Source organism: Gavia stellata, chromosome 3, assembly GCF_030936135.1.
Source record: "Gavia stellata isolate bGavSte3 chromosome 3, bGavSte3.hap2, whole genome shotgun sequence".
NCBI lineage: Eukaryota > Metazoa > Chordata > Aves > Gaviiformes > Gaviidae > Gavia > Gavia stellata.
In genome coordinates, this window is record NC_082596.1 from 22234870 (window position 1) to 22248487 (window position 13618).

At 36.5% G+C, this 13618-nt stretch overlaps 1 protein-coding gene across 1 annotated transcript in view; it reads left to right on the plus strand.

Moving 5' to 3' along the window:
- LRP12 (LDL receptor related protein 12) overlaps window positions 1–12718 on the plus strand; it is a 51087-nt gene extending 38369 nt beyond the window's left edge. The window contains exons 5-7 of the mRNA XM_059815311.1: window positions 3724–4825; window positions 5663–5795; window positions 9490–12718. Of these exons, the coding sequence (XP_059671294.1) occupies window positions 3724–4825; window positions 5663–5795; window positions 9490–10353 (2099 nt within the window). The 3' untranslated portion in view covers window positions 10354–12718. The remainder of the gene's footprint in view (window positions 1–3723; window positions 4826–5662; window positions 5796–9489) is intronic.
- Window positions 12719–13618: the final 900 nt, after the last annotated feature.

Consider the following 13618-nt stretch of genomic DNA (forward strand, 5'->3'; position numbering starts at 1 on the left):
TTTTGGGTTTTTTCCTGTTTGATTTTTTTGTTTTTTTTTTTAAATGAACTTTGATGAAACTTTGGTTTGAGCTTGATCTCTATGCTTGATAGGACACTTAGGAAGTATTTCATGATTGAGGTGGAAGTGTAGTGTTGCAGTGACCAGAGTAGTCTTCTAATGTTGTAAACTGACCTGTGTATAAAAGAGTTGACAAATCTGCTTTAATAATCATCTGATCGTTTCTGCTTTCCAGTGTGAAAAGGAGACTCCTGAAATACTAACAACACTTTTGCTATACATTCAACTGTGCCATTATGTTATTTGATTTCTTCTCATTAGTGTCGTGCAGTAGTGCTCAGTTTAACTCCTCAATAGACTATTTAATTCAGTATTGTTAAGGCTACGCTCAAAGGTGGCATGTGATCTTAGAAAAAGGGGAAAAAATAGTAGTACTTCAGTTACACGGATGCAAGTTAGGCCTACTTGTGCTAGAATGATAGAAACAATACAGATTACAAGTGTGAAGGGACCATTAGGGAACCCCATGTTTAAAATCTGGTGTGGAAGATTGGCCATGTGAATTGTTTGAATTAATTCTTGTTTAAAGTAAATAATATCTTCCAGGTAAATATTCGTATTTATTTTAAACAAACAGAACAACAACAACAAAACAAAGCATTACAGTTAGGAAGGGTACTTGACTAGAAGGTAAATTTTGTCACTTGTCTGTCTTTCCTCGTCTTCCTCCCACCCCTTTTAATTTATCAGCCTCTTTAATTACAGATATTGGAATGGGATGGAGTTTACTAATGGTGATGTAGAGTGGAAAATAGAGTTAATAAAAGTACAGAGGTTTAGGTTCACTGTAAATGCACATAAGGATTATGTTAGTCCTTTGGCTACAACTGCACATGGGTTCTGCTAATTATCTTGTACTATCCTGAAGTCTTTTGTGGTACAGCTTCCAAGACTAGTCTTATATTGTACATCTCTTATTTTACGACTCTGATTTTTGATTCATATGTAAACTTTCCTGATGTAATGACTTCAGGATCAGTGATTAAAAATGCTAAAACAGGATGAAGTAGGCAGCTCTTTTCTGGGACGTCTAAAAGCCTGCAGAAAGAAGAGCTTAGGTTGAAATCGTATCCTGTTTTGTTACTACAATATTGCCATTAATATTTATAGCTCCATGTTACAGCTTTCTACTCAACCTTTTTCCAGGTTCTGCAAGGTAGAAGTACTGAGCTAGAGTTTCGTCAGTACTTGAGCAAGTTCAATGACTCTTCTTATGCATATTCTACTCTATTGCCTGCCACCTATGGGGCACAGTCATTCAGTTTAGGCAGAACAAGTCTCGTAGTTCAAATTCCAAGTTTTAAATTCAAGGCCAAGGTTCATACTAAGTATTTGCTATAATAATATTATGACAATGTGTATGTGTTTGTGTATAATTATATCTAAAAATACCTATATATGTGTAACAGAACAAGAAGATTGTATCATTTATACTAGATCTGTTCTTTGGTTTTTTCTTAGTGAAATAAACATTTTCTAAAACTTAATCACTGGCAGCACACACATTTTGCTCTCCTTTCACTCTCTGTCAGCAAGTTTATTGACTTAAACACTCTTCAGTAGTGCTTATAACATTTATCACTCTTGTTGGTTTCATTTTTTTCCTGCATTCATTTTTTAAAAACCTTAGCATTTGTGCCATTTTTAAAATGCTGACATTGCACCTTTCTTTAAAAAAATTATTTCAAGGTAGGGTATTTCTTTTTAATGCTTTCTAAGATACTAAAATAGCAAAAAGGAGAACAGAGGTGTGATATGACTTGACTGATCCCAGCAGATCAGTTGCAGCAAGGGAAATTCAGGCTAGATATGAGGACTTTTATCACTTTGTGTGGTTAAGCATTGGAACTTTTAAAATACTTAGTTGGACAAGGCCCCGAACAACCCAATCAAACTTCAGTTAGCCTTGCTTTGAGCAGATTTGATTAGGTAATGTCCAGAGATCCCTTCCAATCTGAATTGTTCTGTTATAAAGCAAGATAGAACCTGCTTATTCTGGGAAAGTCTGTATTTCAGTAAGTTCATCATGCTGTCTTTTCCTGTTTCTTTTTTAAAACCCTAAGTATAGTGTTATTTAGATTTAGTATATATTTGTCTAATTTAGTTCCTGAATTACTGTTGCATAGGACCATCTTCATTGCAGATTTTTTGAAATTGTTTTTGAGGATTGACCACAGCAGTTTGTTTTATAGCCAACTTTAATGTCTGTATCATGGTTTTTAGAAATTGCAGTGATTTTAAATGATATAGCAGTATTTGACTCAGCTAAGTTGTTGCAGAGCGTGAAACAGCTTGCTTCCCAGGTATGTTTCAGTGTTTAACATGGTTGGGACTTTAATAAATGAATCCCTGAAAAAAATATTATGGATGTTACAAGTGTGGTAGTAGCCAGTAGACCACATTTTCTTAAATAAAGGGTTGTCTTGACTTTTTTTCAGAATTAAAAAAAACACAAAAAAATCCCACACTTCCATGTTTTCTGGACCACTACTTGGATCCTTAACTTTTAAAGCATATTTTTGTATGGGTTTGTATGTTTTAAGTATGTGTTTCTGCATTTGCTGCACTCTTTTCTTAGGTGCTGGAGGAGAGGCAGGAGCAAACAGGGGCAAGAGGTGAGGAGAGAGGTTTCTCTCTTCAGTTGGTGGTAATAGGTAATCTTCAACTGTCAGCTTCTCTCTTGCCATAGATCATAGAATCAAAGATAGAATGGTTTGGGTTGGAAGGGGCCTTAAAGATCATGTAGTTCCAACCCCCATGCAATGTACAGGGACATCTTCAACTAGATCAGGTTGCTCAAAGCCCCATCCAGCCTGGCCTTGAACTTCCAGGGTTGGGGCATCCACAGCTTCTCTGGGCAACCTGTTCCAGTGCCTCACCACCCTCATGGTGAAAAATGTCTTCCTTATATCTAATCTAAACCTACCCTCTTTCAGCTTAAAGCTATTATGCCTTGTCCTATCCCTACATGCCCTTGTAAAAAGTCCCTCTCCAGCTTTCTTGTACCTGAAGGGGGCCTACTGGAAGGCTGCTATAAGGTCTCCCCAGAGCCTTCTCTTCCCCAGGCTGAACAACCCCAGCTCCTTCAGCCTGTCTTCATAGGAGAGGTGCTCCAGCCCTCTGATCATCTTCGTGGCCCTCCTCTGGACTCCCTCCAACAGGTCCATGTCCTTCTTATGTTGGGCTCCAGAGCTGAACGCAGTACTCAAATCCTTTGGTACAAAGTAGGAACCTACAAAAACAGAACAGAGGTCTGACTGCTTTTACAAGAAAGAATTTGAGAAGGTAACCAGTACTGCAGGACAAAATGTTTCTGTATTTCGAGTGATATAGAGGAGAGAAACAGTATCTTTCTGACTTCTTTTTAGCGCCTTAGAAGCCAGATTTTTCAATCACTATAAATGAACATTGGTTTTTTTGCTTGTGTTAAAGTTATTTGAAAGCAGCTAAGGATGAGGCTCATGCTGATACCCTAAAAGAATTTCGACTTGAAAAAACTGTTTTATCATGAAATATGCTGAAAGTTGTGATGACTTACAGAGAATTTAAATAGTTGTTTTGCCATTCTGAACTACGTGGTGTGGCAAATAAATATGCAACACAAACCGTAAAGTGCTAAATTCTAAAAGATAATATTTTTATAATTTCTTTTTTTTCTTTCAGGGAAATCTGATGAACCAAATTGTGATTGTGACCAGTTTCACTGCGCTAACGGGAAGTGTATTCCAGAAAGTTGGAAATGTAATAATATGGATGAATGTGGAGACAACTCAGACGAAGAAATCTGTGCCAAAGCTAATCCTCTGGTAGCTTCTTCCTCTCAGTCTTGTGCTTACAATCAGTTCCAGTGTCTTTCACGCTTCACCAAGCTTTACACTTGCCTTCCAGAGTCTTTGAAATGTGATGGTAACATTGATTGTCTTGACCTAGGAGACGAAATAGACTGTGATGTGCCAACATGTGGGCAGTGGTTAAAATACTTTTATGGTACTTTCAGTTCTCCTAACTATCCTGACTTCTATCCACCTGGAAGCAACTGCACCTGGCTGATAGACACTGGTGACCATCGCAAAGTAATTTTGCGATTCACTGATTTTAAACTTGATGGTACAGGCTATGGAGACTATGTCAAAATATATGATGGATTAGAGGAGAATCCACGGAGGTTGTTGCGTGTGCTAACAGCATTTGACTCTCATGCTCCCCTCACAGTTGTTTCATCCTCAGGACAGATAAGAGTGCATTTTTGTGCTGACAAAGTGAATGCTGCAAGAGGATTCAATGCCACCTATCAAGTAGATGGTTTCTGTTTGCCATGGGAAATTCCATGTGGTGGAAATTGGGGTTGCTACACTGAGCAGCAACGCTGCGATGGCTACTGGCACTGTCCAAATGGAAGGGATGAAACCAACTGCACCATGTGCCAAAGAGATGAGTTTCCCTGCTCTCGAAATGGTGTTTGCTACCCTCGTTCAGATCGCTGCAACTACCAGAATCATTGCCCTAATGGTTCAGATGAAAAAAATTGTTTCTTCTGTCAGCCAGGAAATTTTCATTGTAAAAATAACCGCTGTGTGTTTGAAAGCTGGGTTTGTGATTCTCAAGATGACTGTGGTGACGGCAGCGATGAAGAGAATTGCCCAGTCATTGTGCCCACTCGAGTAATAACTGCAGCTGTCATTGGGAGTCTTATTTGCGGATTGCTGCTTGTCATTGCACTGGGATGTACTTGTAAATTGTACTCACTCAGGATGTTTGAGCGAAGGTGAGTAGAATAAATGGCCTCAAGAACTTGAGTTTTTAGAATATTTTCATATCTTTTATTGTTATACGTGAAACATTTTTGTTGACATACAATTATTGTTGCATGTGATTTCTAAAGGCATTGTTCCTTCTTATTCTTTGACAGTAAAAAGAGGTTAGTTAATCATAGAATCATAGAATATCTCAAGTTGGAAGGGACCGATAAGGATCATCAAGTCCAACTCCCTTCTCCTTGCATGACCACCTAAAACTAAACCACATGACTAAGAGCGTCATCCAGATGCTCCTTGAACTCTGGCAGGCTTGGTGCCGTGACCACTTCCCTGGGGAGCCTGTTCCAGTGACTGACCACCCTTTCAGTGAAGAAAATGGGATAGAAGTATTCTGATCACTTAACTATTGAGAGTTAAGCTTTCAGATGATGTTACCAAAAAGAAAGTGTGGAAAAGCTGCATTTCTGCAATTAAATATCTCAATTCTGTATTTAACAGCATGTTTCTTCTATTGTAGGCTATCTCATACCAGGATTACATGTTCTTCAATTTTTATAAAATAATATAAGCATCTCTCATGGTGCCTTTTATATTTAGCCTTTTTTTTTTTTTTTAAAGAATTTATTGTTGGGTTGGTTTTGTTGTTCTTGTCTCAGCTGGACAGACCCATAGGATTGACTGCAAGGACTTACTGTGTATTCTTTGTAAATTAAATTTCCATTAAATTAATAAAACTTCATCTGCTGAAATTTATTATTTCAGATTATAGTAGTCTGATGTAGTTTTAAATATATGTATACACATCTTAGTCTTATGTATTATGAAATTTCTTTTCTCTTTGAAAGATCATTTGAAACTCATTTGTCAAGGGTTGAGGCTGAACTGTTAAGAAGAGAAGCTCCTCCATCCTATGGACAGTTAATTGCCCAGGGTTTAATTCCACCAGTTGAAGATTTTCCTGTTTGTTCACCAAATCAGGTAGGATTCCAAAATAGCAGGCAGACCACTTCAAATTTTAAGGAGGTTGAAATAAAGATATTTTAACTTTCATTTGCATTTTTTTGTTCTATAGAATTTCCTTTTCTTCCTTTCAGGCCAATACTATTATACTAAGGATCAGCCACTGGACAAAATAATGATATGGTAGCATCATGCAGTTTTCTTTGCAGGCTTTTTTTCTTGTTAATGAATGCCAGTAATGCACACTAAAGAATCCCTCTTGAATGAAAAGTAATAGATTGGTAGATCTAGTTTTATGTTCTGTATTGATGTTGTTGTGTAAGTTAAGACTGCAAGAAAGCACTTTGAAATTTGGGAAAGAAGAACTGAAGACTTCTAATGCAAAATGGTAGTTCATATCCACTGTGCATATGTGTTTAGGTACAGTCAGGCCCACTATGCTTAGAAAAGATGATGGCAAAGGCAAGGCTGTATTATCATATAAAATAAACAGGAATGAGTAACAAAGTAAAAGCTAGGAAATGGCAGTTAATAGTGTCTAGCCATCTTGAGTCTCAGATGGATCATTAGCACAATTCCTATTTGGCTGATGAATTAATTTCTATCAAAACAACTTTTTCATTTAAAAAATTGGCTTTCAGTTATAATGCTCTTTTGTGAAATACAAGAAAAGTCTCAGTCTAAGAATCCTGTTGTGGTGCTGTATTAGAGTTGGCATTAACTTGTATTATGTGTTGCAGTTAATATAGCAAAGTTTACTGTTAGCTAATATTGGTGAGCATGTAAGAAAAATACTTACAAGATCATAAGAAGGGGAATTGTGGTTTTTTGGTTTTTTTATTTGAACAGGACTGATTTCATTGAACTTATTCTGCCATAGATTTCACTTATTCTTTCACGCATACGTGTTCACAAGCAGCAGGTGTGATCCATCACAAAGGATTTTGCAGAGGAAAAGAGGAAAATAAGTTGCAATTTGCACGAGAGGCTTTGAAAACATAGCAGAAAGAAAACATTGTGAAGATTTTTCAGTAGCTAAATTAGCACTAAACTTATTAATGAGCTTATTAGTGAATGCCTATAATGAACATTATAGAAGCCCTCATTCTTGTTGGATGGGTTTTTGTGTTATAATAAAGATCAGTATGTTTCTGTTTAAAAACAATTCTGTACTTTTAAAAATTTGGCTTGCTGTCCCCTTTTCCGAAATAAAGCTTCACCAGTTTCTGGTGCAGCTATGCTCACAAGCCTCTTGAGTTAGGGTTAGCTCAAGAAAGTCTGTTAAGATGGTGCAGTTGTCACGCCCAGATGTGTAAGTCCTCTGGTACAGGTAGCTTGGAACAAACGAATGTCTCCCGCACATCCCTACCCTGTATGGGACACTTCAGGTTTGGTGCACATGAACACGTTTAGGAACCATTATCATTTTCATACAAACTTAGCTTGCTCAGACCCTGTCTTCATCATGAAAAGATTGCCTAAAGATCTTGGGTTTTACTAAAATGAAATCTCCTGATAGAGAGGACAATTCTGGAAAACGCAGGCATGTAGTGGCTGCAGTCAGAGATTGGTAGTGGAGCTTTTAAAAAACCGTGCAATTACTGAAATTTTCTTTTAGTTTGACTTAAATTGAATTAACCGCTGTTGCTTTGGATATATTTTAAATTATTTTTCAGAACTAAAATATAATGGAATTTGAAAGACTTACTGAAAGTGGCAATCTTTTGTAATGACACATAACAAAATGTAGTTGCTTCATAGTCTTTCTATGTAACCATGGTTTCACACTCCATAAAAATACTGATGCATGTACAATAGTTTTGAACAATGGAAAACTGTTAGTGAATTCCCATTATGAAGACCAGTGGCCTTGAAAACTTAAATAGCTACCCTGGGAAATTAACTAGCATAAAAATAAGGAATAGTCAGGAGCAGGCCGTCACCTTCAAAAATAATGAAAAAGTCATTCTAGAACATTGATGCTTCCATGTTAAAAATTTTTACTCTTATTTAATCAATGAACTTGCATTGTTTAAAAAATTTGTTTTTCAGAGGAGAGAACACAAGTAAGAACAAAAACTTTAGAATTCAATTTACATTGCCTCTTTAAAGTTCAAATTAAACTTGTAATATGGTTAAGTGTTGGGGGGAGGGAGTCAGTATTAAGTCAGGCTGTGTTCAGCTTGCTTTGTTTTGAGCAATATATACATCTTAAGATTGCAAATCTGTGTAGGACTGAAGATACCTAGTCGAGGTTTCCTAGAAGTTAGTAGTCTCAAGCTAGAGGAATCTTGGTGGTTCTGATTTGTATGTAATGCTTTCCGCCTAAAACTCATACATGCCTTCAGAGCTGGATTTTCAAGGGTGGGTAGCAGTCTCCCCAGTAGCTTTTGAAAGTAAGGCTACTGAACATATGTGTTTATATGCTTGAATTCAAATATCTTTCTATGAGCTATTGGAAGGGAAGAGGTAGGTTGTGCATGAAGTATTGTTTGGATACTGTGCTGTGTATGCCCTGTGGCGTCTGAAGGATTGCGGAAGGGAGCTGAAGGTGGCAGCGTAAGAAGACGGAAGTTCAGTGTTTGTAAACAAAGTGAAATATATGCATATATGTTAAGCATTGAATTGGGGGGGGGAAAGGCTATTCTGAAGAATATTCTATATTTTTGCCATAATCTTCATTAAAAGATGCAAATATGGACTTTATCCTGTAATTAAAGACATCAGTGAATATTTTCAGAATCGTGGGCATCTGGCCGATCTTCTAACCTAGTATTTGAGAATTGAGCTTACTTAGCTGAGGCACTGTTTTCTGTAAGTTTGAGTAAGGGACCCCCAAGTCAAAGGTGTTAATATGTTTGTGTTACCTTACAAATTAAGTTACACAAGGTTTTAAGCAGAAAAATTGAGGCATGCATTGTTCTATAGCTGAATGACTAGAAAATGTATACCGAATTTGGGAAATGTATGGTTTAGAACATACAAGATAATTTTAATTAAACAGAAGCATTAAAGCATTTTGAAACTGGAATTAACTGATTATGCCAGAATGGGGGGGAAAAAATCAAACTACAAGCCTCTGCTAGAGAGGATATTTAATTTAGTCTCTATTCTAGGTAGCCCCATGGTAGTGGATAAGGAAAGGTCACCTCTGTTAAATCTTTCTGGAAGATTTAGTTTTTAAATCCTAAACTTTTTGAGGCATGTTTCTATGTATTGTACTCTAAAATCTGCAGTGACTACTTTATCATCTTGGTAAGATTGTATGTAACAGATCTTGCATACCTGCTGTAGTGGGTCTGCACTGGGTCTGTGGATGTACTTTTCTGTAATCAGTGTTCCATATCCAGGTTATAGTGCTTTGGTTTTCACTTTGCCTTTATTTAGAGGTCCTTGATCTGGGCAGAAATGTACCTTACATACTTCATTGCTCTTTTATTCCCCTTTTTCTTCCATATGTATTTCCGCTTAATTTTCCTGTTTGTTTTTTCCTCAACAGAATCTAGACTTTTTTCATGCTTGATTTTTAAAACAGCCTATTGCTACATACACCAGATCCTTAATATTAAAGATGCAACATTTTTTAGTATTTAAGACTGTACATTCAACTTTGTGGTTATATGCCGTTTTGCACAATAGTTGTCGTTCTTCTTTTGTTAGAACAGTGCTAACATACTGTCAACACTTTATCGTTGCTTGTCTTCTCATTTAGGCTTCAGTTCTGGAAAATCTGAGACTGGCAGTACGATCTCAGCTTGGATTTACCTCAATCAGACTTCCTATTGCTGGCAGATCAAGTAACATTTGGAATCGAATTTTTAATTTTGCAAGGTCACGTCATTCTGGATCATTGGCATTGGTCTCAGCGGATGGAGATGATGTTGCCAGCCAAAGTACTAGTAGAGAAGCTGAAAGAAATAATACTCACAGAAGCCTGTTTTCAGTTGAATCTGATGATACAGACACAGAAAATGAAAGAAGAGACACAGCAGGAGCAGTTGGTGGCGTTGCTGCCACCTTGCCTCAGAAAGTCCCACCTGCAACAGCAATAGAAGCAACAGTCGGAGCGTGTGGGAGTTCCTCTACTCAGAGCGGCAGTAGCGGTAACACGGATAGTGGAAGAGAAGTGACAAGTGTAGAGCCCCCAAGCACAAGTCCCGCACGTCACCAGCTCACTAGCGCGCTAAGTCGTATGACTCAAGGCTTACGCTGGGTGCGCTTTACTTTAGGGAGATCAAGCTCAGTGAATCAGAACCAAAGTCCTTTGAGACAGCTTGATAATGGGGTAAGTGGAAGAGAAGAGGATGATGATGTTGAAATGTTAATTCCAGTCTCTGATGTAGCATCAGACTTTGACATGAATGACTGTTCAAGACCTCTACTTGATCTCGGCTCAGATCAAGGACCAGGGCTTAGACAGCCTTACAGTGCAACACATCACGGTGTAAGGTCATGCAGTCGAGATGGCCCCTGTGAGAGCTGTGGCATCGTACACACTGCCCAGATACCTGACACTTGCTTAGAAGCAACAGTGAAAAATGAAACTAGTGACGATGAGGCATTATTACTCTGCTAGGTACGGATTGTTTAGGAAAGATTGTGTACAAGTTGGAGCAATATCTGTCATTGTTTTGTACTTCACAGTTAAAACTAGTTTTTAGTTTTAAAAAATCCAGGACAACATTATGTTAAAACTATTTTAGCCTGTGTGGTTGATTAAACATTTCTTATACTGGATGACGTTATGGAACTATTAGAGTGAACATTTTAATGGCTCTGAATACACGATGTGTGTATCCAGTATAATCTGATTATTCTTTAGACTGAAGTTATCCCAGTTAGTTTCAAATTTAGTTTATCCTGGTACTGTGGTTCAAACCAGAAACACGGCTGCTCAAGACTTATTTGGCTGCCTGTTTAACCCCATATTAACAGGTGAATTTGTACAGAATTATTTTCCTTTAGGAACTGACTCTGTTTTACTATTGCCAACATACTTGTAACTTAGTATACTAAATACTGGTAAGGATTGTTAATGTAAAATAATGTACTTTTCTTTGAGTTTATACAACACTTTGTCTAAATATTCTTGAATTTCATCATAATGTGAACTTATTTAAAGGGAGGAGAAACTTTCTCCAGAAGCATTCTTTTTCTTTCAGAAGTACAAAATGCAATGATTTGTGAAATTTACATATAATAGATAAACTGATGGCAAAAGCTTTTATAGCACTGACTTTCCTAAACTGCAATCTAATATGGTACAGCCAAATAGTATGTAAAATCCCCAGTCATTAGTCTTTTCGATTTGAAGTAAAAAAGGGCCGAAGATATTACAATATATGTTAGTTCTTTAAATATCCAATACGTACAAATACACTACAGAATAAGTTCCAACTGGTAATAGATCTTTTCCTAATACTGTAGGGTATAAAGCTTGTTTGGACTCAAGGGATTTGCACTAAAATCGTATTAAGGTCTCTAATGAGCTTAGTGCACAAGCACTATCACTTTAAGTACTATTATTGTCTAATATTGGAATGGCTATATATTTCCATGGCTCTTTTCTTGGTGTTGCATTTTTGTTGCAATTGAATTTGCTTTACTAATTCCCTATTTATTCGTTGTATTTAAAAACTGGTTTATTTGGTTGCAGACTGGTTGTTTCAAAAAAAAAAAAAATCCCTTTCAGTGTATTTTTTTTTTTATGGTATTACATATTGGAGCAAAACAAATCAGTGGGAAAAAAGCTCATAACTTCCAATTTTGTGATAAGCAGGTTAATATGTGGCTACTAGCGTGACAACAAGAATCTACACCTTTTAAAAACAAAAATGTCAACTACTGTTTTATTTATTCTTTGCCAGTCTGTTTTTAGTAGGCTTAAAGATCCAGTATGAAATGTATTTGTGTGTGATTGTATGCTATTTATTAAATTTTAAATACTTTGTTGAATGTCATTTTAAAGCATGTTTAAAGTCTTGTGCATTTCTGTCGTGTTATGCTGTCGGGCAGAACTGACGAAAATGTTTTAATATGTATCAAAATTAAATTGAATTTTTGTTATGTTTTTGAGGTACTTTTAAAGATAAATCCAAGGTCTGTCTGGCTTTTTATTTTATTTTTTTAAAATCCTCATCTCTGAAGTACAAATCACATGCAGAAGAAACAAATAATTGAATGGATTCCAAAGTGTATATATCTTCTCCCTCTTCTCTTCATTCACAGACACTGGGATGAGAAAAATAAACGATTTTACCATCTGGTTGATTTTACTCATGAGAGTTAGCAGGTAAATTCTGAGTCCAGTCCACGGTTATGTAGATTTGTGCTGTTGAGGAACCTTATGTGCAATACAGTTGTAAAAGATTTTATTATAATGACCTATGTGGTTTCAAGTTTCAGAACAGATCACATCACACGGGTACCAGATCAGGTACAGATTGGCCCATAATTACACATACTCGAGTAAAAGTCATCAATGGCCATTTTTATTCACATTGAATAATATCTAAATCTGTGGGTAATCTTTAGTCTGATTTCAGTGGCATTGCTTATAGAGCAGGCAACTTTGCAATACGAACATGGTAATACACCCTGAAATATATGTGAACAGTATGTCCTGGTATAAAATACTGGGTTTTTAAACCTCCCTAACTAATTGTCATTAGAAAGTGGTTATGTAAATGTTTGTCCCTGAGGCAGATACATTTTGAAGAAAGTCTTCACAGAATACCTTCGGTGTTAAACAAACACATAGTGATCTAAATTTGTTCCATTAGATGCCCCAAATAGCATGTACTTATGGACTCCATATTGCAGATGCAAAAAGAACACAATGTTTAATTTGTTTTAAAGGAGAAATGCTACACATTTAACTGAGAAGTTGGATTTGATTGAGAATTTGGAAAATTGTAAATAAAATTCATATTTGTATGAGGCTCATTTGTTGCAGTGATTTTTTTTTTCCTTAGTGATTTTAAAGGGAGTGATCAATTTTTCTTCTAATTAATGTACTAGTGATTGAGGGTTTTTTGTTTGGTTTGTTTTTACTGAGACTTCCATTTAGTCATATTACTTCATTTCTTTTTATTCTGGAGAGCTTGAATTAGTGTTTTGTTTACATGATTCTTAATTTAGTTGTGCTACAATGCTAGGGAATTTTGAACAGAAGTCAGAATGATTCATTATGAAATTATGTTATTTTCTGTAATAAATCCCTTTCATCTGAAAGCTTTGAAGAATGTAGGTTATTGTGAGGCAAGTTTTCTCCTCATGTAAAGCGTTCTAAGCATGGAAGGAGTTTGTCATTGTTCCTTTTCACATATCACACTTCTCTTATCATTTGATTTGCATTGAAACATTAAGGGAGCTGACTGAGCTTCCGATGCTGCAAGGGCTTGTTTTGTTTCCAAATTAAAGTCCATTTTCAGTACAAGTTCAGCAAGTATTGCTGATAACTCTTCTTTCAAAACAGGTTCCCAGAGAGGATGCTGGAATTAGGTACAGTATCTTGTGTTCCACTTCCTGTCCAAATGCCAAAGCAAGAACTTGTGGCAAAGCTTGGATTCAGTCTAGGGAAATCACTGTTCAAGTTTGGACACAAATGCTTTTTCAGTGAGTCTTTACATTAAATACTCGCTGCTGATCAAAGTTAATCACGGCTTTTCCTGTTGGGATGTTTTTGCTTCCTTTCTGAAAAGTGAATGTTTACTGGCCTGTTTCATTCTCCTGCAGCTATTCGACTGCTGCAGTTGTCCTGAGGAAGTACTGCATATTTCCCATAAATCTTATTTTAAGTCAACGGCTTTAATCTTTTGTAGTTGTGATGAGGCTTTTTG